General features: G+C 42.6%; 1 protein-coding gene across 1 annotated transcript in view; it reads left to right on the forward strand.

Moving 5' to 3' along the window:
• LOC106937385 (nodal modulator 1-like) overlaps window positions 1-24,448 on the forward strand; it is a 35,446-nt gene that overhangs the window by 2,499 nt on the left and 8,499 nt on the right. Inside the window, 41 exon segments of the mRNA XM_015018846.1 lie at window positions 46-194; window positions 291-443; window positions 534-619; window positions 955-1,100; window positions 1,323-1,470; window positions 2,626-2,808; window positions 4,288-4,433; window positions 4,544-4,649; window positions 4,957-5,054; window positions 5,928-6,111; window positions 6,280-6,410; window positions 7,235-7,390; window positions 7,489-7,567; window positions 7,654-7,836; window positions 8,925-8,981; window positions 8,983-9,144; window positions 9,648-9,737; window positions 9,810-9,855; window positions 9,958-10,058; window positions 11,261-11,367; window positions 11,508-11,580; window positions 12,774-12,926; window positions 13,512-13,649; window positions 14,769-14,858; window positions 15,123-15,228; window positions 15,500-15,650; window positions 15,746-15,923; window positions 16,713-16,854; window positions 16,963-17,094; window positions 18,270-18,406; window positions 19,098-19,185; window positions 19,384-19,447; window positions 19,530-19,625; window positions 19,713-19,934; window positions 20,973-21,055; window positions 21,204-21,363; window positions 22,216-22,342; window positions 22,901-23,014; window positions 23,102-23,229; window positions 23,650-23,791; window positions 24,018-24,101. Coding sequence (XP_014874332.1) covers window positions 46-194; window positions 291-443; window positions 534-619; window positions 955-1,100; window positions 1,323-1,470; window positions 2,626-2,808; window positions 4,288-4,433; window positions 4,544-4,649; window positions 4,957-5,054; window positions 5,928-6,111; window positions 6,280-6,410; window positions 7,235-7,390; window positions 7,489-7,567; window positions 7,654-7,836; window positions 8,925-8,981; window positions 8,983-9,144; window positions 9,648-9,737; window positions 9,810-9,855; window positions 9,958-10,058; window positions 11,261-11,367; window positions 11,508-11,580; window positions 12,774-12,926; window positions 13,512-13,649; window positions 14,769-14,858; window positions 15,123-15,228; window positions 15,500-15,650; window positions 15,746-15,923; window positions 16,713-16,854; window positions 16,963-17,094; window positions 18,270-18,406; window positions 19,098-19,185; window positions 19,384-19,447; window positions 19,530-19,625; window positions 19,713-19,934; window positions 20,973-21,055; window positions 21,204-21,363; window positions 22,216-22,342; window positions 22,901-23,014; window positions 23,102-23,229; window positions 23,650-23,791; window positions 24,018-24,101 — 5,119 coding nt within the window.

Here is a 24,448-nt window from a genome sequence, read left to right on the forward strand (position 1 = left end):
AGCCGGCGCCTGATGGTAACATTCTTTGTCTGCGTCACCTGCCAGAGATCAGCGCATGGAGGAGAGGAAAGATCTAAGCAGCTGCAGACAGTGGAGGGAAGGCGCTAGCAGGTACATGAAGAGGCTGATGGATGACGCTCACGCATTCCTGAGCTCCATGAAGCTCTGGAGGTCGGACATCCACCAGATAGAGGGTGAGACAAGCAAACGCTCATCTTTTCGTTCCAGACGCCGTAGCTGTGTTTTTTTGGTCGCGCTCTTTTTACCCGTCCTCTTTCATTTGTCTGTAGGGATGTTTGGAACGGGGATCCTTTCCTACTTCTCCTTTCTGCGCTTCCTGGTTGCGCTCAACCTGATCATTTTTGTGGTCATGTTCTGCTTTGTCATGTTGCCCATGATCCTTGACCCCACCCCAAGAAATGTCATCAACAATCAGCATCAAGGTGCGGGGACTCACTGGTTTGTTTCCGTCATAAAGCTTAAACTGGAGGTGGAATGCCGAAGCGCCCGAATCTAACCGCGTTTTCTTACAGGAAATGTTTGCAGAACCCACCCAAGAACCACTGGCAGGATACTCAAGAACTATCACGAACATATTGTGGATCTGCTATCTGGTGACGTAAGTTTCTGTACGATGCAGCTAATGTTTTACTTACACACGGTTAATCAGATAAAGTAGGGGATATGATTTAAGGGTTTCACAGGTTGGAACACACAGGGAAAATGACTGTGCTAAACATTGTTAGCTGTAAAGACTATTTTGATTTAAATGTGTCTCTGTTTTAAGCATTTTATTCACCCAGGATGTAGAAACTCCCAACTTTTAAAACTGTTTTATTACTGGTGGCCAACTTTTCCGTCTGTCTGAGGGCCTTTGAACGATTGCGCTCGATGTTGTAGCTGTTTGGATTGAATAGCCATGTTCAGGACTTCATCATTGTGCTTTATCTCCAGGGCATTCTGGAACGGACTTACCTTTTATACGGCTTCTACACAAAGGATGAAATCCATTTTCCAAAGGTCATATACAAACTGCCGCTGGCCTATCTCCTCGCAACTCTAGGATACCTCCTCCTGAGTCTCCTCTGGATTGTGAAAAGGTATTAAAGAAGTCCAACTTCTCACAAATTCAGTTGATTTGCACATACAAACATTTGGGTTAAAGACTCCAACGTACTTCAGGCGAAGTTCAGAATCTGTTCTCACTGGCGTAGACGCGTGATGGGAAATTGCGTCATTTTGCTTGCAGGGAGGCATCCGCCTGCCGAACTCGACGCCGATATGAATTGTGTTGGAGCCTTAAGTTTTATGTTTTCTTTAAGGTCCGCTGCAGGATTCAAGCGCCACCTGATCAAGGATGAGGATCGCTTTCAAAGCTTTTGCAACAAGATCTTTGCGGGCTGGGACTTCTGCATCACCAGCGAGAGCGCAGCAAAGCAGAAGAGGAACAGCCTGCTCTACGAGCTCAAGGTCTGTTTAAGCCTTTCAGTCAGTTTTAAATGGAGTTTGAATCATTTAAAGTTTGTTGTCTGTATATATATATATAGATACATATAGAGAGAAATCAAACAGATTTTTAACAAAGTCTTAGCATATTCCTGTCCCAATATATCATCACTCCTTTTGGGAGAACTGCTGAAGTTCTGCCAAAACTTCAGCAGTTTCCTGGTATGGAAACCAACCATTTTCTATAAGAGGAAGCTGATTGGTTTCCTGGTTCAGAGCTGCCATCGTATAGATTTTTACATGTCTTCTTCATTGTGACTGAGGTCTCCTCCCTTACACAGGCTAAAGGTTAGCTTGATTTATTTATTCCAGAGCTAATTTTGTTGTGAGTTTAGGATTATTCTGTTTAGTTGCCTCCTCATGTTTCCAGGTTTTAACCAAATATTACTTGAAGTGTATGTACATATTTGCCCTATTTTGACTCTGGAGTAAAGAAAAAAAAAAATCCACAGTAAATTAAAGCTGTGCCACAAACTCTTGTTTTAGAAAATTTAAGAAATGTCTGGAAATCATAATTTAAAGCCTAAACCCATGACATTTTTGATTGTATGTAGACTCCTGCCTTGCAAATGTGTAATATATTGTATTTCTGTGGATATTCACTAAAGCTATTGCCTTGACTCTTCACTGAACTCATTTGTTATTGACTGGTGAGTGCGAAAGGCATCTGAGTTAATGGATGCCATTAACTTCATGAATGTTGGATCTTTACAGATTTATCAAGCAGTTTTTTTCCCTTGTAAAAACAAATTTTTCCTGTTTTCATTTGGTTAAAAACACCATTGGAAAAACCGCTTTAAAAAGCACAAGCAAACAGTGCGGTTCCTCCTGATTATCGGCCTTAAATTATCTCTGTTCTTGTTTTGGGTCGCATCTCGGCGGTTCTTACATTTGCTGCTGTGGCAGCGGATCATGCAAAAACTGGAAAAATGTCCTAAACTGCTTCCAAATGGTCTCCTCTGAGTTTCGGGCTTGACTTTTTAAGTGCTCCAGTCCGTCATGAAAGCTCTTTGCAACATTTTAAACTAGCGATGCGGTTTTGTAAGCGCTTCAGGTTTTGCTCAAGTTCAAGCTTAACCTCTCGCACCGCTTCACTGACTGGTTTGAATCTGTGTCCAGACTGATTTGGAGGACGAGCGGATCAAACAGAAAATGGCGGATCGCACCACGAAGGACAAATGTCGGATTTATCTCCTCCGTGTCATCCTCAACATGTTTGTCATGGGAGTGCTGGCCGCTTGCTTCTACAGCATCTACGTTGCCACCACCTTCTCCCAGGACGTAGAAAACAGAAAGAATAAGGTAACATCGTTATTATTACCGACGTGATTTTTGTTTCAAGCATGGCGTCTATCTTTTAATGTTAGTTTTCTTAATACAATTCTTCCCACTGTGTTTTTCTCTTTCCCGTTCCTCTGGAGCCATTTATTATTTTTGATGGTTCTGACCATCTGAGGTCGCATTGACGGAATATTTTCCGTATTTGACCGGTTATGTTTTTTTTTTTTTTTTAAACGACGGGAACATTTGAAGCCCGTCCGTCATTTGACAGGTTTGACTGGTACACCTGCGCACACATTACAGACTTTATGCAAGGAGTTCATCGCAGAGGCAACTAAAATCAATTAATAAAAAAACTTTTTCTGAATACCTTCTCATAGACACTGAACTAAAGGCGTCTTGCTGACCAGGAGCTGCTGACCGGCGTGTTGAAGAGTTACGGACCGGACGCTTTGGAGCGTCTGCTTAGGAAGTGCATTTCAAACCTTCGGTTGAAATGGAGCCTTTAATTCAAGTCTCCATTACAGACCAGAGAAAACTAAAGAGAATGCCGCGTTGTGCTAATCCACTTATAGTCTAAACAGAGGAGCCGGCGGTTTATCTTGAGGAAATAAATAAAGGTGGAGAAGTTAATTAGACTGCAACATGCGCAGTGCGCTGCACAAGCACTGCGGATGTGGCTCTGCTGTTATGAAGCGTTAAACTTAATTTCATCCTGCGGTTTTGACAAATGGAGCTGGAAGACGTTACCCTTCTGCACCCAGAAGGAGAGTGGCGCTCACTAGCGCAGCAGACGTAACATCTGTCTGTTTCGGGGGAGCGAAACCACGCAAAAAGATCCTCGTAAAAGCGCACGCCCGGACCGCACAGGGTCAAAAGCTCGCAGTTCGGTTTGGATCAGACAGATCCAACTGACCGATGAACTAGCGCAGATTTCTCTGTAGATGAGGCTGTGCTTTCAGACCACAGCGGGTGAAGTCTTTGTAATTTAAGTGGAGTCGCTTAATTTAATGTATTATAAGTTATCGGGGCCACAGTCAGTGGTTTTTGTCACTGCGGAGAAAAAGTTAGACGTGTTCATCTGCTCTATGTGTGACGGGATCTGGAGTCGTGGTTCAACGAGCTGAATATTAACTAAACCGCATAAAAATGCGGCTAAACAGCCTATTTTAATATGATTATAATTTGATGGGTAAAAATAGCACATGACCCATTTTTATTTATTTATTTATTTTATCCATCAAGATGGCGGAAAACAGAACAGACTAGCCTAGCGTGACCTCTGGTTCTGACACACAAAGTGAAGTAAATATTAAGCAAATTTGTTTTACACCTCAGAAGAGTGTTACCGTAATGAACGCTGTCTCTCTATTTACAAAGCAAAGTCATGGTTTCAAAATTTTAGATTTTTTTTTTTCTTTTCTAAAATAAAAAAATGCATCCTTTGCAGGACAGTCATCGACGCAAATCACTTGGAATGCAACTGTTTCCTTCCTGCAGGTGAATTTCATTGTGGATCTCATCTATGAGTATCTGCCCTCCATAGTCATCACCATGGCCAACTTCGTCACTCCACTCCTCTTCTCTGTCATCATCAACTATGAGGATTACTCACCCGCCTTCGAAATCCGCTTCACTCTCATGAGGTGCAGTGGACCTCCACGCGTTAACTCCTCCCCTCCCCTCCATGCTCATCCTGCTAAGTTAGTTTGAGAGAAACGGCTACCGTTGTCTGAACTTCACCTTCTCTCCACAGGTGTGTCTTCATGCGGTTGACCAGTATTACCGTGCTGCTCTACTCTCTGTGGTCTCAGATCAATGAATGTAAAACGGATCCCTGCACCAACCCAAAACTTTGCCAAGTAAGTTGTTTTTCCCTCTGATTTCACAATTAGTTCAACGGCAAAATAGCTCCACATTTTTGGTCACATCTCAACCACGAACCTTCATGGATTTTATTGTGATGTAGTGTGACACGCCAACACAAAGTCAAAGTCTGGGCCGATCTCTTCCTGTATCATATTCTTCCAGACCTTCCAGTTCAAACCTCTGCTAAAGTTCAGTGTGAACAGCAGAATGTGTGTTTGGTTAGATTTGTTTTGTTGTTCTCTCTTTAACCACCTCCGTGGCTTTGATTATTATTATTTTTTTCTTTATTATTATCTGCAGTGCTGGGAGACCCGTGTGGGCCAGGAGATGTACAAGCTCACCATATTTGACTTCATCATTATACTCGCAGTCACCATCTTTGTGGAGTTTCCCCGAAAGTAAGTTCACGCGAGAGACGGCGGTTGTTTTGTCACGAGGCGACACGGCCCCCGGCACAGGAACACGTTTCTTGTAAAACGAGTTTATGAACGGCTCAGGGAGCGCGACAACCACGAAGCGTCTTAGATCAACTTTCTGTGATACGTAGAAGGTCGTGGACGACTTGTCGAGGAAGAGTTGCAGGGTCAGAGGATGAGGAGACCACCAGCTCACCGTGTTGCTCTTGGAAAATGTACTGGGGGTTAAAACTGACCTGCATCGAGCAGTAAAACCATGACTTGAGATTTCAATACGCTGAGTGCCCCCTACTGGTCAGATATTTATTATGCAAATTAATCAGGAAAACACACACAAATCTGGCTTCCTGCATTCCAAGGTGATTGAAATGCCAGGATTGTGTGGCTTGAAATGAATTGAGGATTTTGTTGTTATCGAGTCACAGCTGCTTTGATTCTGTCGTGGTGCTGCAGCTGGTGGCGCTCTGAGTTTTTAATTATTCTACTACAGTCTGTTCAGCCGCAGAATGCTCATCCAAACAGTTTTTGTCGTCTCTTCAAATGGACTTTAAACATAGAAACGATATGATGGAAAGTTTTTTTTTTTTTTTCCTAACACCATGACCTTCCAATAAGTGGCCAACCTCGGACTTGTTTGAGAAATAAGAGCAACGGTCCAACACACCCAGACTAACCAGCTGTGTAGCCGACGTAGGAGGTTACGTTTCAGAAAGCGTTTTTATTTTTGGAACTGATAGAAATTGAACATTTTATTTCTGGTTGAGCACAGTTTCGTTTTTATTTGTTTTTCGGGTTTTTTCAGTTTCCTCCAGCTTCTCTGAGTTTTACAACAGCCACTTTTCTCTCCCTGCTCAGGATGCTTGTAAAGTTCTGTGACTGTCCCTTGACTAAGATGTGGGGCCTGCAGGAGTTCAGTATTCCTCAAAATGTGCTGGAAATTCTCTACGGTCAGACCATCTGCTGGATCGGCACTTTCTACTGCCCCATGCTTCCGGCCATCTGCACCATCAAATACTTCTGTGTCTTCTACATCAAAAAGGTTGCTGCTTTTTCTTTTTTTTTTTCGTTTGTTTGTTTGATTGATTTTATAAACTTAAAAGTGTGAAAACTCCAAAATGGTTTGAATAGTTTTTAAAATCTTTTAATCTTTACATATACATGTACATACAGCATATTTATATGTGTATCTTGTCTTAATCTCTCGTAGTTGTCGTTGATCAAAAACTGCCGTCCGGCCACCCGGCCGTTTCGAGCGTCCAGCTCCAATTTCTTCTTCCTTGGTGTGTTGCTGATCGGCCTGATTCTCGCCTGCTTCCCCATTTCTATTAGCGTTGCTGAGTAAGTATCGTACAAAGTCATATGTCTGCTTCAGTCTCTTAGCTACATGAACAGGTTTGACTGAAACGTACAGCAGCCCTCCAATCTCAGATTTCCTAGACTTGCCTACGATGGAAGAACAGTTGCATCTTAAAGAGTCAGGCTATCAATGAAATGTTCCCTTATTTCAGTAATTCAACTCAAAAAGTCAAAACCTCCGATGAGTTTAAATCAGATGAGATTAAAACAGGACGGTAAATACGGTAATCTTGTGCTATGGCCGTATTATGGCCTTCTCGATCATGGGGAAACCTGCAGAATGGACAGTTGACCTCTACAAGGAGATTCAGCCTCTAAAGGTCATAGCAAAACTGCAGCCGTTAGCACAAGGGTCTGCAACCTGCAGCTCTGGAGCCACGACTCTTTGAAACTTAACCAACTAATGTTAATAAATGTAGATTAACAAATGCATGCTTTAGTTGTTTTTTTCTGTTTGTTTTTTGTCATGGAATAATTGCGTTGAACTTCTATAACAGACACTAAAAGTAGCGGTTATTTTCCTTAGATTTAGATCTTAGATTTGTTCATATTTGCAGAAATAATCCCTTTAAATGTAACGAGGTTGTCATACTAGACTTTTCCTTATTTTATTTAATTGAAATATTTACACATTTTGTGATACTCCTTTTACTGGGGATTTTTATTTTATTCGTATCAAGTGCAAAATCGACACAGGTACACTGTATGTGCATATGCACTTTTTAATTCTTCTCATTACAGTTTACCGACCACGATTCCGGTTCTGTTTGGATTTTACGTTTCCACTCTTCTCCCTCTGTGTGCAGACTAAAGCCCTCGCAGGCGTGCGGTCCGTTTTCTAAATACAACACGTCCTGGGAGGCGCTTCCAGCCGCGGTAGAAGCCCTGCCGCAAAGCGCCAGAAACGTCATCTACTTTCTCGCGTCAGAGACCTTTGCCATCTCTTTCTTTGTCGTTACGTGGTGAGTTGTCGCTGTGGTGTTTTACACTTTGATAGACATGCTTCTTGTCTTTCTGGCTGAACTTAAAAATGTTTTTATTTTTATTTTTCTCTTTACAGTTTGGCCATGTTTTATGTGATCGCACTTGCCGGAGCTCACAAGAAAGTCATCAATCAACTACGGGAGAAGCTGGTTATGGTGTGCAGACTGGACAGCACGCAAAGTGAAGGTTTGCCGGTGTTAAAGCCCGTGCACTGAAACCTTCCCGGGTTTTTGTTTTCCAGGAGGGCCAGGACAAACGCTTCCTGATCCAGAAGCTGTGTCAGGCCCAGAGTGTCCCGGTGGTCAAATCCGCGCCTCAGCTCCACAGTCCCAGCAGGCAGAGCCCCAGCTACCACACCAGCTTCTCCAGCAATTTCAACGAGGCGGTGGTCCTGGCACATTCTCCACCAAACTCCTCCACACATGTGTGAGAAGATGTTCCACAAGTAGACAGACATACGGGAGTTGAACCAACAACAACAACAACAAAAATACAATCCGTACATTGTTTTTACTTTTCTTACGTCAATTTCTTTTGTTTTTGTTGTTGTTTGTTTTCCTGTATTAACACTAACATTTGCGTGTTTCTGTGAGTATGCTATCATACTCAGTTTTTTTCTGTTTTACTTATGACATTTTTATATGTAGTCAAGAAAGTGGCTTTAGGTCTGCTGTTGTGGTGTTACTTGTATCTTTTCCTTCTAAGAAGGACTTTGTTTCACTTTAATATACTTCACTTCTTTATAAACGGCGTCTACATTTCATGCACTTTAAGAGGTTTTTTTTAGTGATCTTTATACCAAAGCGACCTGTATTTTAGCGATGTGTACATTTCTTTATTTGGTTTTATATGCAACATTATAGAAACAGCTGTGCAGTAAACTAATAAATTTGCCTTGTCCTGAACGACAGCAATGTTTTTTGAACATTTCTTTGTAACTTTAAAATGACTCCTGGATTATTGTAGAATTGGAGCAGGATGGCTTCTTCCTGGTCAGTCAAAAACCTACAGTAATTGGTGCGTAAAGAGAGGAAAAACAAGGTTTGTAATATAATAGAAAAGAAAATATGCATACAGATTTTGACTCTACATTGCCTTCCAAATGTATTCTGACCACTTGAACCTCTCAACACTGTCCTGTTAAAACCACATCGTATCTTTTATTTTGACTTCTGTGATGCACCAATATTGCTACATATTGTCATTTAGAATAAGGTCTGAACTTTGACTAGGTCATTCTGCTTTGATCTGACCCATAATGTGTTTCTGGATGGGGTGAATCTCCACCTTCACCTCAGTCTCAGTCAGTTCTCTTTTGACCCAATACGTTTTTTTTTCATGTACTTATCTGTCTTTAGCTCCATTTATGTTCTTAAAAAAGTTAATAGAGTTAAGTCTCCCTATTACGTATTTTCATGAATACGTTTTTTTTTTTTAATTGTCTGAGTTATTATATATCCTCCGACCCGCGAGAGGGCGCTGCTGAGGACGTTTCAGAGCACTGACTGACAGCGGCAGCTCAGCTGGTACGGAACCGGAGGCAGCGTGCTGGGTGGCTCTGATCGGTCTGTCAAAGATGTTGAGAATTACGATCCGAGCCGATGTAGGATCTTTTTGGTTCTTGTTCTGCGTCATCTACACGCAGGTCCTGGCCGGCTCCTCAGATGACATCGTGGTGGCTTGTGGTGGATTTGTAAAATCCGACGTTGAAATCAACTACTCCCTGATCGAGGTGAGATGAGCTAGCCGCTAGCTGTTAGCTGGTTTATCGTAGCAAACCAAAGGTTAGGCGGAGCTATCTGCATGAATGGCAGAATAAAATACGTAAACAATACTCTGTTCTGGCAATATAATGATAAATTGCCTGTATATATAATTATACAATGAACGTAGTTCGATGGTAGTTTAGCTACATTATCTGTTTATCTGTTGTGTGTGCTTAGGTTCTGTTTTAAAGGTATCATTTGAAATTAGTACTATAATCTTGTGCATGTTCTCCACGTGGCAGTCACTCCTAATCCTAATATCCTAATATCTGTCAGAGTTGATGAGGAAGACCTTAAGTGCTCCTCCTAATCCTGCCTCATTCAAGCCTCCAGAGGATTTAGGCACAGGGTTATTTAAACCTGTGAAATCAACCTTGGGCTTAAAAGCACCCAACTGAATGCAATTAAAACCCTAAAATAAAGTCGAGCACATATCAAATGCTTTTTCCGTGTCCTGTTTGGTTCCCAGATTAAACTGTACACTAAACAAGGCTCCTTAAAGTATCAGACTGACTGCGCTCCGATCAATGGGTACTTCATGATCCCCCTCTATGACAAGGTAACGAAGCTGCTGATGGAACATTTCCGAAACAGACATTATGAAGCTCACACTTGTCTCTCTGAAATGTAGGGAGACTTTGTTTTGAAGATCGAGCCTCCTCTCGGCTGGAGCTTTGGTGAGAAGTCTTTTTAACTCTTAACCACAGGTTGTCTGCAGGCTGTGTGTGTGTGTGTGTGTGTGTGTGTGTGTGGTTATTGTTCTTGTTTACTGCCAACAGAGCCAACCAGCGTGGACCTGCATGTGGATGGAGTCAGTGACATCTGCACCAAAGAAGAAGACATCAATTTTGTTTTTACAGGCTTCTCGGTCTCAGGAAAGGTAAGGCTTTCTGTGGTTTTCAAAACACGTTAAAGGAAATTACACTTCATGATAACTGAAAGAAACAATTAAGAATGCCACTGTGTGAATAATTTTTACCGAACAGTTGACTATGTGGTGCTTAGAGTTGCACAATCTGTGAACCACAGTTGCAATTTTCTGCTCCCCTTCATGTAATGACAGATAAAGTCAATTAAGCAAAAATATAGAGTAACTAGCTGCTACATTTTGTTGTAGTGTAAGATCTTATTGCAGACTTTTTTTCTTCTTTTTTTTTTTGCCTTTCTGCTACTTCTTTCTGGTGTAGTTCCACAGTGGTTTTGCTTCCTTTCAGTAATCTTCATTTAGAAAATGATAATAAAAAGCTTTTCATGCCATGACTGTTTCTGTTCCCTGGGACCAGAAATATTTCCAAATGGCCCAATTTCTCTTTCTAGTAAGCAGACGGAAACTTTTGTCGCTTTCTTTCAGCCAGCTGGGCACCAGCGCGCAGCAACAGGAGCGGGAGGGAAAGCACTGCTCTACTCTGTGCTCCGTACATGTTCACAAAGAGTTTATGCGTTTATGCGTGCAACTTTGTTTTTTTTTTTTTTGTTTTTTTTTGAGTTTGTGAGATAACTCACAAACTCAATAGCTTGTGAGTTGATCAATGGCTAAACATGCTATTGTTTACAATGGCATGTCCATTTATGCATAAACGCATATGCCCCTTTTTCATAAACTTTGACTTTTTACATAGCTAAAGCGCTTTGAACAGCATGTTTTGGTGAACAAAACACTTGTGTAACAGAAGCAGAAACATTTTGAGAAATTTTGAAAAATCTATCTGGACTTCTATGCAGTTCTGCAAGTTTCTCAGTTTTTTTTATGACCAAGGCAGCTTAAAAACAAAATGTGACAATATCCTTCTATCTTGGCTACCTTGGCTTTTTTAATTCTCAGCAGAAAAAGCCAAGAATCCATTCACAGTTTCAAAAAAAAAAAAAATCTGAATAAGATCACTGACTTTAAAGAGCACCATTTAACATAATTACACACATCCAAATATATGTATTTTCCATCACAGGTTTAAGCTTGGAAAAACCATGTGATTTCAGCAACCTGAAGTTTCTCCACAGACGCGATCAGCTGGTGCAGTTTCCGTCCTGCTGCTGGTTTTTGTTTTGAATATTTTCTTTCCCCTGTGTAATCCGACCGCCTAGGTTCTGAGTAAGAGCCACCTCCTGGGCCCCGCTGGAGTCGAAGTCAAACTGAGCCAGGCGGGATCAGAAGAGAAAGTCAGGAGTGTTTTCACACAGCCTGGAGGAAAGTAAGTGCACCGTGGCTCTCTTTGTTTAATAAGGATTTTTGCACAAAATGCCTCAGCAGAAATCACACTGGTGAAATTAACTGCTGGCAAAAACTTCATCTGTTTTTTTTTGCTTTTTTTTTCCCCCCTCGTTAACACAGGTACACCTTCTTCAAAGTGCTGCCTGGAAGTTATGATATCACAGCCTTCCATCCCTCCTGGTCTCTGGAGAAGGTTGGTGTATTTCATGCAGGGTTTTACGCTACCACAGTAAAACGCGTGGCATTCTGTTTGTAGGTCCTGCCATTTAATCACGCAGAAGCTTACAGCTGTGATTAACGGCCACTTCTTTTATGTGTTCAAAAAAAAAAATAGTAACGGATTTACGAGTTTCGAGGGCATTTTCGCGTCGACGTTACGAGCGACCACGACGACAATTTTCTTCTGACTTTATCTTTCTGGGAGGAGTTGGAATTGTGAACTTTCTGCACTTTTCCTGAATTATGTTTTAAATCACTGTTCACCGCCAGGACAGACCCGGGCGCTAAAAGTAAAGCGCCTGAAAATCGAGCACTTTCCGAGCGGGACAGCACATTTCAAACTGCACTGTATGCAATTTGGTGTCGAGACTTTGCTCATGACCTTATTCAGGCTTATTGGCTTTTAAACGGGAATCCGTGTTTCGGTTTTCCACCGCAGATTCGTCACAGTAAATCAAATATCAGGGCGAATGTAGAGAGAAAAGTTTTCACTGTTGTCTTTACGCTGAACATGAGGCGAGACATCAAAGTCTATGCCGAGGTAGCTGTTGTTTTTTTTTTTTTTTTCTAGTATTTTCTTGCCACTTCTAATAATGTGTTAGCTTACCTCATGCGACATGACCCACTCAAAATCTTACAGAAATAAAATTCAAGGATAATTTCAGACTAAAAATAGAATGGTTTTACTTGCTTGTTTCTTTTTTTCTTCTTTTGATTGTAATTTGATCTGTTCATGACAGAAACATTATGTAGAATCTGGCAATATTTAAATGCTGCCCAAAAAAAAAAAAAGGGTAATTGGATCAGAAGCCAATTCAGCGTTGGGTTGACATTCAAATATTAACTCAACTGGGTAAATATTTTCTTCTTCAAATGTCCAGATGTCTAAAAAAAAATGCTTTAAATATCTTGATGTCTTGAGATTTAAAAATTGTGTTTAACTCTGCATCTCTTGAGGATAGAAAACAAAACTAAACAAAAAAACTTCAGTATTCACTTACTTGCTGATCTGATTAGGTTCCATGTCAGGCCAGCAAGGATTTTTTCTTATATATATATATATATATATTAATGATCTCCAGGACTAATCACACAGTCTCTAAACAAGGGGAACTGTTCCGCCCCTGCATGCAGCCTAACGCAGCAACCTTTGCTGTCTCCATGCAGAGTAAGACCGCTGTGCACGTCTCCAACGCCAACGCTCCGGTCGCCGAGGATCTGGTGGTTGGAGGCTACGACGTCTCTGGGGAGGTCCGCAGTGATGGAGAGCCCATGAAGGAGGTCACCTTCCTGCTGTACTCGGCCACGGTCAGGAAAGAGGTAAACCAGCATCCGTTCGCACGTTTCCAACGAACGAGAGGAGTGAAGCCGGATCGGAAAGTTTTTGTCTTTCAAGCTAATCTAGAAGGGATCAGGTTTGTTTTTTTGTTTGTTTGTTTTTTGCTTCAACTTAAATCTATTCCTAGCATTTTATTTGGAGCCTGGAAAAGGATTACATTTGTTTGAGGTGGTTTCCTAGTCTTCATAGGCAGGTATAGAAAAATGAGAACATTGAAAAATCCATTTTCTCTGATTGTGCATCTCGTCTAACTGTCTAAAAACTGCATTCATTCATCCAGACTTTCCAGTCTGTCAATGCATCCATGTCTGTCCTTCCGGCCATCTAAAAGTCATTGATTTAACAATCCCACCTTCCATTATACATCCATCTGTCCATCCTTCTGTTGATCTTTCCCTCTCCTGTCTGTGGTTTTCAAGGTCCCACATTCAAAGCCTAAGCTGTTTAAATCTGTCAAAAATCTACAGTGCACCTTTGTGTTTATGGTTAATTCTAACCCTTGAAATGATGGGGGCCGTAATGTGGTCCTTGGTGGGTTGAAAATGCAAATGTTCTTGAACTTCCAGGACATCAGTGGCTGCAACATGTCCCCAGTGGACGGAGCGGATAATGAGGACAGCTCCCTCGTCTACCTGTGCAGCACTCAGTCAAAGAACGACGGCACCTTCACGTTTTCTTCGCTGGCCAGCGGCGAGTACACCGTGGTATGTCCTTCTGCTTTTCTGTTTGCTAAGACCAGGCGCAGATCCACGTTAATGTGAGGTATAAAACTATAGCTAACAGCCATTAATTTGCTACATGGGCCAGTTAAATGGAACAGTGTATAAAACGGTGTAAAGAAATCAGTACTACTTATGTATTTTGCTTAAAGTGGTGCATTCGGATGGTGTTTGGCGAAACCCAGTTATAAAGTTCTAACCTGTGCATGCCCTTGAATTAAAAAAATTATGCTAGGCCTATTTTGCTGAACAAGCTAAGTTAGCAACAACTTCTGCACTTTTTTTTTTTTGTTCTTTCCTACTAAAGACCCTTTTCGTTTTGTCATTGAATGCTTTTGCTATGAATCAAAAATGGAAGAAAATATGGCCCAATAAGAACGGAGAGATCCAGCTCAGTGAGAGAAAGTCCAGGCGGAGCATTGAGAGGAGATGAGAATTGAGAATAAGTACGTAGGCCAGGCTAGGAAAACCTTCTAATTAAGTTTTTTAATTAAGTTTTGAGGAAGAAATTTTGCTAGAATGAATCAAATGAATCCGCTCAAGACACCTTTTATTTACTGACTGACTTTTTCTGCAGATCTTGGACAATTTTTGTCCCAATTCCAAATTTTTATCCCCTTTTAGTCTGGACAGTTTGTATTTTCAAGTTTGAAATCAAGGCTGCTTCCCATGTTTAATCTCTCGCATTAAAGTGAGTGATTAAATCTTTCTGCAGAAATACAAATTCTTTGCAGTGTAATTTCTTCCTGTATGTTTAAGAGGTAGGCCACGGATTTCCAGATGGTTGCAGTTTTCAGTTTAGACCACTAGATGCCACCACATCCTACATTCTCTATTTTTTTTAATAATAATGACTTCCCCTGTCTTGCATAACCACCCAACCATGTCATGCTGATGTAGCAGCTCGATTCTACGGCAAGAACCATAAATAAAAAATAAAAAAAAATATTGATATTACCGAAGAACAAAAAAAAAAAAAAAAAAAAAAACTGTTGATATTGTGAAAAGTATTTTAAATGCACCTTCAGGGGTTTGTTTTGATCAGATTGTTGTTTCAAAGCAGAAAAATGACTTCTTTCATTTGTGCCCCTCCTTCCTCTGCAGGTGCCTTTCTACAGAGGAGAAAGGATCACTTTCGATGTCGCTCCCTCCAGGATGAATTTCAAGGTGGAACACAACAGCTTGAAACTCGAGGTAAAAAGTTCAAATTCAGATTCTCCTTCTTGGTTTTGTTTTGCTTTGTAATTTACTAAGCGTTAAGCAGAGAAAGGAATAATTCCTGCAGCTTAATTTATGCACTCGGTATTAAGTGCAAAAAAAAAACAAAAACAAAAACATGTTTTCAACCTAAAATGACCTGAAATCCCTCTCTCCTTTTGTGTTTGGTAATGTTCAGATCTTACTCATCACTGACATTTATGAACGCCGTCGTTCTGTTTTTTGTCGCACTCTTTTCAGCCCATCTTCCGTGTGATGGGCTTTTCTGTGACGGGCCGCGTGCTGAACAGCGCCGACGGAGAGGGCGTGGCAGACGCCACCGTCTCGCTCAACAATCAGATTAAGGGTAAGCTTTAGCATCGCTGTGTTGTCTGCAAATTGAACGAGTCTTCTTTCGTGCCGCCCTGAAGGCATGCCGCCCTGGGTGGTGACCGTACTGCCCATATCAGAAGCCGTCTCAGCACACTAACTAATAGAAAATATCTTTGGATTTTCTTTACTTGGGCTTTTGAAGACTTCTCGTTTCCTCTGCAGATTTAACCTCCGTGGTAGCGTCTTGTAGTTCACATTTCAAACGCGTTCTGACGCTGCACCGTCCTTCCTGTTGTCCCCCACAGTCGTCAGTAAGGAAGACGGCTCCTTCCGGCTGGAGAACATGACGGCCGGCGTCTACACCATCCGCGTCACCAAGGAGCTGATGCTCTTCGAGACGGTCACGGTGAAGATCGCCCCCAACACGCCCCAGCTTCCCGACATCATCACAGCGGGGTAGGTTTGCCGTTTTCTAACTCGAACGAGTACCAACAGGAAGTGGTTGGTGTCCCCGAGGAGCCTTGTAGCGTCCTGATGTTTGTTGAACGCAGGTTCAGCGTTTGTGGCCAGATCTCCGTCAGCCGCCTGCCTGAGGGCATGAAGCAGCAGGGGCGCTACAAGGTCACTCTGACCCACCGGGGCCAGGACAAGGCTCTCACCTGGACCACCGATTCGGACCCTCAGGGGGCCTTCTGCTTCCAGGCCAAACCTGGGAACTACAGCGTCCATGTGAGTCTCGCTTAGCTTTCAGGTTTCGTCTAAATGTCCGAAATCATCTGGGCTCTTTAATCGTTTAAATAATTTAACCTTTTTAGTTTTTATAAATCTGGAAAGTGATTCACAAACATTAAGTTTGACGTGTAGACGTTTTCCCAACTTGTATTGTTTTTTGGTTTTAGAACAGAAACTAACTTTTCTCTTTTAGGGTGCATTCACTCCAGCCCTGCTTAGTCAGCTTTGGTCTAGAAAGTCCGGTTCGCTTGGGGGAGGTGTGAATGTGGAACCGAGCTCTGATGCAGACCCAAAAAGCGAACTCTGGTCCACCTAAGAGCCCAGATCTCGGTCGGGTTGAAGTGAACTCCGGCGCTGCTTGAATGCACACGTGATGCAGCTCTAGCAGGAGAAACGGCTCGTGGTCTTTGACCAAATTGCAGCAGTCGCTAAAATCCGGCTCTACTCCGTTTTTGTTTCCCTTTTTGCGAAGAAGGAAGTTTAGCTCACGGCGTCTTCTGATGGTTTCGTGTCATTTCCTGCGTAAGTTCTTGACGCAGCGCTGCGGCAGGCGAGGGTGGCGGCGGGATTTCCTGAGGGTTTGGGTCGTTTAACGTGGTGCAGTTTAAAAATGAACCTTACCAGCTGAAGATGTAACAAATGTTGCCACTTCGATCCCCAGTGGGACTGAACAGAGGGACTTGTGTGAAAATCCTAGGAACCAAGGAACACAGCACCATTTGTGTCATTCTGTTGTGGAAGCTCTGTACAGATGTGGCTCCCCTGACTTGTCCTCCGTGTGTTCAGGTGTTGCTCCCCGAAGCGGAGGTGAAAGCTGGCCTGGCCCTCCAGCCTCAGGCCCTGGAGGTGTCGCTCGTGGACCGGCCGCTCACAGACCTGCTTTTCACCCAGTTCATGGCTTCCGTCTCGGGAAAAGTTTACTGCCTCGGTAAATGCTCTCCTGGTTGATCCTCGATGCAGGTTTCTCTGTCGGCCTTAAACGAGTAAATGTTTCCCACCGGTCTAAGCCGTCCCCGTGTTCGCTGGTTTCTTGCAGCTTCCTGCGACGACCTGTCTGTGACCCTGCAGCCGGTGAGCCGGCAGGGAGAGAGGAAGACGGTGGCTTTGGCTGGCAGTGCCGACGTCCTCAGCTTCAACTTTGACAACGTTTTGCCTGGAAAATATAAAGGTTGTTTAAATTTATTACTAAGTATTTAGACTGAGGGGGGAAAAAAAATCAATTCATCCTCTGCTGAATTTGTACGTTTTTTTGTTGTGTAACTTTGAAACCTTTAGGTTTGTTGGCTGCTAAGCAACAGACGTTTTGTGGGACTAATGTGTGAAGAGCTGCTTCTCCACTCCAAAAATGATTCTCTTTTTGACACTCAGCAGGTTTGAATCACCATCATGCTTCAAGACCCATCTATGCATCTTCAGTGTCTCAGACAAAAGGGCAGGAGTTTTTTTTTTTTTTTATCCTACTTCCTGTTGCCAAATAGGTTCTGTAGAAATTACTTCCTGATTTACAGGTTAATCGTTCCTGACTGTGGCGTATGAAGTTCTCTGTAGACCTCAGGGTAATACTAGGGTCTGTTGGTTTACATCGGAAAGTCATAAAATTCAAATGAACTTGATGTGACATTTTTGAGTTTGACAGACAGTAAAAGCAGGATAAAAGCTGTGGAAGCCTGATTCTTTTCCTTTAACGCCACTGTTCTCATTTCAGTCAAAGAAATGCAAATCACTCTTGCATATTGGGATTTTTTTTTTTTTTGCGATATTCTTCATGAGATCTAATTACCATAATACTTAGAGGCTGTTCGTTTTCTTATAAGTGGGCAAACTTCAAAAACAAGCTGTGGATCAAAGAGTTATTTTCATGCATTTGTCTTCTGTGAAAATCAACCTCTGCTGTTTTTGGGGGGAGGCGGGGTTAGGGGGGGGCAAATAGATGCTCGTTTCCTCCGAGTGTCTCTGTAAAAGTCGTTCTTCCTCCCCTCTGACTCCGCGGCTAATTATTGGGAAATCAATTTGTAATTAACACCTTTAGATCATAACTGTGGTAAAATAGCAGACATGTTATCGCACAGATGGCACCTCTGGGTCTCCTGCTGCTCCATACATCCATAATCCTGCTCAGCATACAGTGTACATTCTGTTATTTGCCTGCAAGCTGTCTGCACACGCAGTATCCCTGAGGCGTCTGTTCTCAGTTTGGTGTTGGCAGCCCTGACTGCTGCGGTGCTTAACGTTCTTGAGCTTTTTCTTAAAGATCCCGTCGGGGAGCACAGGCGAGATACTTCCGAGGACTTTTCTCAACCTTCGTTGAAGTTATTTTTTTTCTCCCGCTGTTTCTGCTCCCAGTGGGCATTTCTCACGAGGAATGGTGCTGGAAGCATAAATCCCTGGAAGTGGAGGTCCTGGACTCGGACGTCTTGGGCGTCGAGTTCAGACAGATCGGCTACATCCTGCGCTGCTCCCTGTCCCACGCCATCACTTTGGTCAGTATGCAGCCGTCCAAGCTAGGGACGCAAACGATTAATCGACTTACGATTAGTTGTCGGTTAATGGTTTATTAGATTAAAGTTAGCGCCACTCGATTAACTCATAACATCTGCTTAGACCTTCTTATAGTGTTGTAGTTTGGCCTCCGTCCAGAAGAGGCAGCGTCAACCTCTCAAAACTGTAAAATTGTGACATGATGGAAAAATGATGGAAAAGAAAAACACGATTACAATAAACAAAGTTGATTTTGACTTGGATCACTGAATGGAGCAAATTTTTAACGTTTCTTCAAGAGCAACCGATATCTCTCTGGTCATGGGGAATTAAGTGTGTCACATATAAATTTTTTTTTCAACTTTTATTTTTCTGTTTAGCAGAAAAATGAATAGCAAAACATAGGTTCCTGCGTTGTTGTATTTTATAAATATGTCCAAGTTTAATAAAGTGAGGAAGGCCACATCTTTTTGTTTACTCAGTCAGCTGACAAAGGAAGTTCAAGTTTAATTTTGTTTTTAAAGTATATTACTCAAAATTTAACGCTCAGCCCTCTCGACGCAAGAGAAAACTCGGGCGTTTCAGAAAATGACCTCTTACCTTAGATTGACTCAGTAATCAGTATTTTCCATCCCTGAGCTGACCGCTCTCCCCGGAGTTTTCACGACGTCTTTCCGCTCGCTTCCCCCGCAGGAGTTCTACCAAGATGGCAGCAAACCCGAGAACGTCGGCGTCTACAACCTCTCCAAAGGAGTCAATCGCTTCTGCCTCTCCAAGCCTGGTGAGTTTCTTTCTCCTGACCTCTCTTTAGCTTAACACGGCGTTAATTAGCACATGGAGGAAAATTCCACAAGACCAGCAAACCTTTCCCTCGTGCATAGTCGCAGCGCGGCATTTTGACCCGAAAGGTGTGTGTCAGACTTAGCTAAATATAAAACTGGAGCAAAGTGATTAATCACATAAAAATGGTTTTGTCCAGGTGTTTACAAAGTCACCCCCCGCTCCTGCCATCAGTTCGAGCAGGACTTCTACACCTACGACACGTAAGCGAAGACGCCGCCGCTCCCGCTTGTTTAACAGTTTGAACAAAGTGTCGTTGCAAACGTCCCTGCTTCGTCTCTGCAGCTCGGCCCCCAGCATCCTGACGCTCACCGCCGTGCGCCATCACATGACGGGGCTCATCACCACAGACAAGATGCTGGACGTCACAGTCACCATCAAGTAACTCAAGAAGCCTCGGGCTGCTACGTCTCTATCCATTTGAGCGTCCGTTAAACTGTTTTGATCTCCCCCCGCCCCTCCGCTCAGGTCGTCCATCGAGAGCGAGCCGGCGCTGGTGCTCGGCCCGCTGCGCAGCCTGGAGGAGCAGCGGCAGGAGCAGCAGCTGCAGGAGATCCAGCTGCGGCGGCAGGAACGAGAGCGGCGAGCGGCCGAGGAGCAGGGCGGCGTCAGAGACGACAGTCCCCCCATCCTGGAGAAGGCCGACGAGCTGGCGGGCCCGTTTCACTACGAGTTCTCCTACTGGGCCAGGTCCGTTCGCGCATTCCATGATCTAGATCGCGGGTCTGCAACCTTTACAAACCCAACACACGATTTCCCCCCTCAGTCCAGCGAAATAAAACTCACAACTGATGCATAGCGTTTTGTGAAAAGACAAGTTGAATATCCACTACGGAAATTTGCGGTCATTTTTAAAGCACCACCATTTTACTTCTGTTTTTAAAATAAATAATAATAATAAAAAAAAAAAACATTAACATAAAGAGAATCGATACGTTTTTGTCTTTGGGAAGAATGTAATGATGAGAAAAAGATAATAAATAGTACTAGTACTTGTGCCATTCTGTTGTGGTAAATTTAATGCAGGATTTATTCCATGCAAAAAACAAAAATGTTATATTTATATTTTTTTAAAAATTGTTGGTTCTGTATTTATTTAGTCAGAGGTCCAAAGAGCCACAGGTTGCAGACCTCTGATCTCGCTGCTCCGTCTATGCTTACATTAACTTTTCATTGAATTATTTTTTTTTGTTTAAATAAAAATAACACAAAAATACACATACACATATTTTTGTGTTAATATGTGACCTGGGGCAGACTTCCAGTTCTGACTGAATTGTAAAATAATCTTAGCTATATCTTCTGTGAGAGAAATCAGACTCGGCAGGTGGAATTATTATGAAATCAAAACTTGACAAAAAGACAGAAAATTTGATCTCTAAATCTGAACAAATCTCACTAAGTGTGCACGTCGTGATTCTTTTCGTGAGGTTTCTACATGTAGATTTGGTTCTCGGTAACATCAGCGACGCAAAGTCAGATCCCCCTTCATTTTGACTCGGTGTGCAGCGATGCACATTTGGAAGTGTTTGAAAAAAAAACTTTCTCTACCAACAGGTTAATCTACACAAGCAGAAATTATTTAATGCCTTTATTTTCTCAACGTTGCACACATACAACAGCATACGCCGCCTGTCATTTCACAAAATTCAGAATCCTTGCATCCGGTAAAAGTACCCACCTGATCAAAATAAATAAACGATGAGCTGCGCTAATATTTCCTTGCAGGGCCGGAGAGAAGATCACAGTCACTCCCTCCTCCAAGGAGCTGCTGTTCTACCCGCCTGAAGTGGAAGCAACTATAACCGGGGGTAGGAGATTTCTCACACGCTAAAATTAAGTCAGACATGTACGGAGCAGGTCTAAATTTAGGATTCACATTAACTATGAATAAGTAGGTTTGTCCATTTCTTTGCTTGTATCAGAAGAACGCCTCTCTCTATCTGTCTCTCTCGTCAGAATCGTGCCCCGGTCGGCTGGTGGACATCGTTGGGCGCGCTGGCCTCTTCTTAGAGGGCAGAGTGTCTCCGGAGCTCCAAGGTGTGGAAATATCCATCACGGAGCGAGGCGCTTCCGTGCTGCTCATTACTGTGGCCACTAATGAGATGGGAGCCTACAGGTATGAAAATCCAGACAGATAAATGGACTGCATTAAAATTTCAGTGAGGATGTTCAGGACTTTTGGGCCGACGCCGCCTGTGGCTTTCGCTTGAAAACGGATGGACTCTCGCTGGCGTTACGCCTTGTGTGCGGCTCTGATGGGGCCCTCTGGATGTTTATTGTCATCAGAGGATATGCACAGCGTTGCAGCCGTGCATAAAGCAAGGCGTTACGCTTCCGAATCCAGACATCCGGTTAAAGGCTAAACATCAAATGTAATGTAGTCATGGATGTAAATGGCGTGGTAACGTTTGAGGGATTTAATGGAGCCGTTGAGCCAAAATTCTGTCTTATTTATTCAAATTAGGTGTTTTTGAAGTAGAAGAACATGGTAAAACATGGTGGATGGGAAAAGATGTTGGTGTGGAAAGTCTGAACTGAACGAAGCCTTTTTAAACCGTTTTTCAAAGTGAAGCCACCAGGGGGCGCCGGGGCGGCCTCAGAAAACTGGAGTGAAGATGGAGAAAGAAATAGGGTTGAAAATCAAATTAAATTTTTTTTTCATAAAACGTTTTCTGTATTCAAAAATATAAGTGGAAATTATTTATTGAACTGTTATTGGCCATGCTCATCCTTCTGATTAGCTGCCAGTCAAATTCATCAATCCGCATTTCAGTTCAGCGCATATTTACTTGTTGCCTAGCCTTCCTGTTTCCATCAGAGTTACTTAGCCTTCCTGTTTCCATCAGAGTTACTTAGCCTTCCTATTTCCATCAGTTACTTAGCCTTCCCATTTCTGTCAGCCTGCCTGTTTCTGTTACTTAGCCTTCCTGTTTCCATCAGAGTTACTTAGTCTTCTTGTTTCCGTCAGCGTGGGCCCGCTCCACAGCGACCGACAGTACGACATCAAGGCCAGTAAGGAGGGCTTCGTCCTGAGTCCGGTGGAGGGAACCCCAGGAGACTTCAAGGCGTTTGCTCTGGCAGGAGTCACCTTCAAGGTACACGCGACCGTCGTCTGCATACTTTGTAACAACTTTGCATCCAAGGGATCATAAACCCCGCTCACACTGTCTCCACTCAGCCTGCTTTCATCTTTACCACCCTGGACTGATCCTGCTGGTTTTAAGTGAATATGAAATGTCAGAATCAAAAGCTTCTGTTCATGTTTTTCTTTCTGAAAGTGTAATTAAGAGAGAAGATTACTCACAGATGGTTCAAACCGGATTTTTTTGTTTTGTTTTTTCCCGCTCTGTGCTCTTGGCCTTTATCCTGCCTGTTGTTAAAATGTTCCGTACTGCACAAATTGGTATTAGTCTCCCTTTCTGACTAAGTGATAAATGGCTTCGCCGTCAGTTCCACACCATTGACACACAGTTTGGTGCCCTTGGTTATCCTTCACTTGTACATCCTCTTTTTAAATAAAACATCTGTGACACAAAATTGAACAGCCAGCTTGATTACACCCACAGTACCCACAATGTCTTTATGTTTCAGGGAAATTTAATTTTTATGTGTATAACATGAAAGAATCTGAGTATTTTTTTTCTTTCCTGCAGATAATATCAGAAGATGGACAGCCGCTCTCTGGAGTGCTTCTGTCTCTGAGTGGAGGGCATTTCCGTTCCAACCTTTTGACCCAGGACACCGGTCTTCTCACCTTCAACAACCTGGTGAGCAAACAGTTCAGAAAGCAATATAAAGTTTCCTCTTTTCGTTTTTTTGCCCCCAGTTTGAAATAACCTTGCTTTTCTCTCCAGAGTCCAGGCCAGTACTACTTCAAGCCGATGATGAAGGAGTTCCGCTTTGAGCCGGCGTCTCAGATGATCACGGTGGAGGAGGGTCAAAACCTGAGCATCGATATAACGGGCATCAAGACCGCTTACAGGTACACACACTGATTTATACAGAGCAAAAATATCCAGGTTTTTTTTTTTTTTTTTCATATTGGGATTTTATGAGACAGAATAACATAATTTTGTTTGTTACAAATTGAAAAAATTTAACTTTTTTTATGTAAAAGTCTTTTTTTCTATATTTATGATGCTTATAAATAAAGTCAAGTTCACATAGTTCTTCTGAAGTCACTTGATCAGTAAGTAGAGTTCACACCTCTGTAATTTAATCTTGCGCACCACACTTTTCAGATTATATATTGAAAATACTTTTTCACTTTCCTTCCACTTTACAATATGCACTGCTTCTGTGTTTGTGGACGGGTTCAACGTGTATGATTCTGCGCGATGCCGTACCTTGTTGCGTTTTTAGAAACTCGTCCAATTGTGTGTTCTTGCTCTTTCGCTTCCAGCTGCTACGGAGCGGTGCAGTCCCTGAGCGGCGACGCGGAGCGAGACGTGGCCGTGGAGGCGGTGGGTCAGGGAGAATGCAGCCTCTACAGCGAGGACACCGTCACAGACGAGGAGGGTCGATTCAGACTCAGGGGTCTGCTGGTGAGAGAAGGTTTTAAAACCTTAGGGGGGGTTGAATTATCTCGTACTCCAGGTGCAAAAACACTGCGATTTGACCTCGCTAAATATAACGTGTAGGTGGTATTTGAGGCAGGCATGAAGGGCCGAGTTTGAATTGAAGCACTCGATTGCTGCATTTTATTTGTAGCTTTTAGGCTGTTTTATTCAACACCTCGCATGACTAAATGTTTGTGTTGTTTTCTTTCAGCCGGGGTGTAAATATCTGATACAGCTTCGAGCCGAGGGCAACGACCACATAGAGAGGGCTCTGCCTCAGCACAGAGCGATAGAGGTAGGCAGCATGGTGACAACACCCTCAACAAATCGTAAGCTTTTTAATAACGACCAATGGCTGGTGAATATATTCATCATAAAGAACAAAAAAAAAAGCAAAAAGTTCAAACCAAAAAATGTCCCGTTTAATGATTGAGATCAAATAATATCCAGATGAGAGCAAACAAGATTAATGAATATATATCATATTAATCTTGTTTTATTTATATATGTGTGTATATATATATATATATATATATATATATATATTTTTTTTTTTTTTTTTTTTTTTTTTTTTTTTATAAAAAAAAAATTCACAACTGTGGGTTTTTTTTTTCTTGGAAACACCTTTTGGTGCCCCAAAAA

The sequence above is a fragment of the Poecilia latipinna genome, unplaced genomic scaffold (genome assembly GCF_001443285.1).
Source record: "Poecilia latipinna isolate Pla-1442-1.1 unplaced genomic scaffold, P_latipinna-1.0 Scaffold2332, whole genome shotgun sequence".
In the NCBI taxonomy this organism is placed as follows: Eukaryota; Metazoa; Chordata; class Actinopteri; order Cyprinodontiformes; family Poeciliidae; genus Poecilia; species Poecilia latipinna.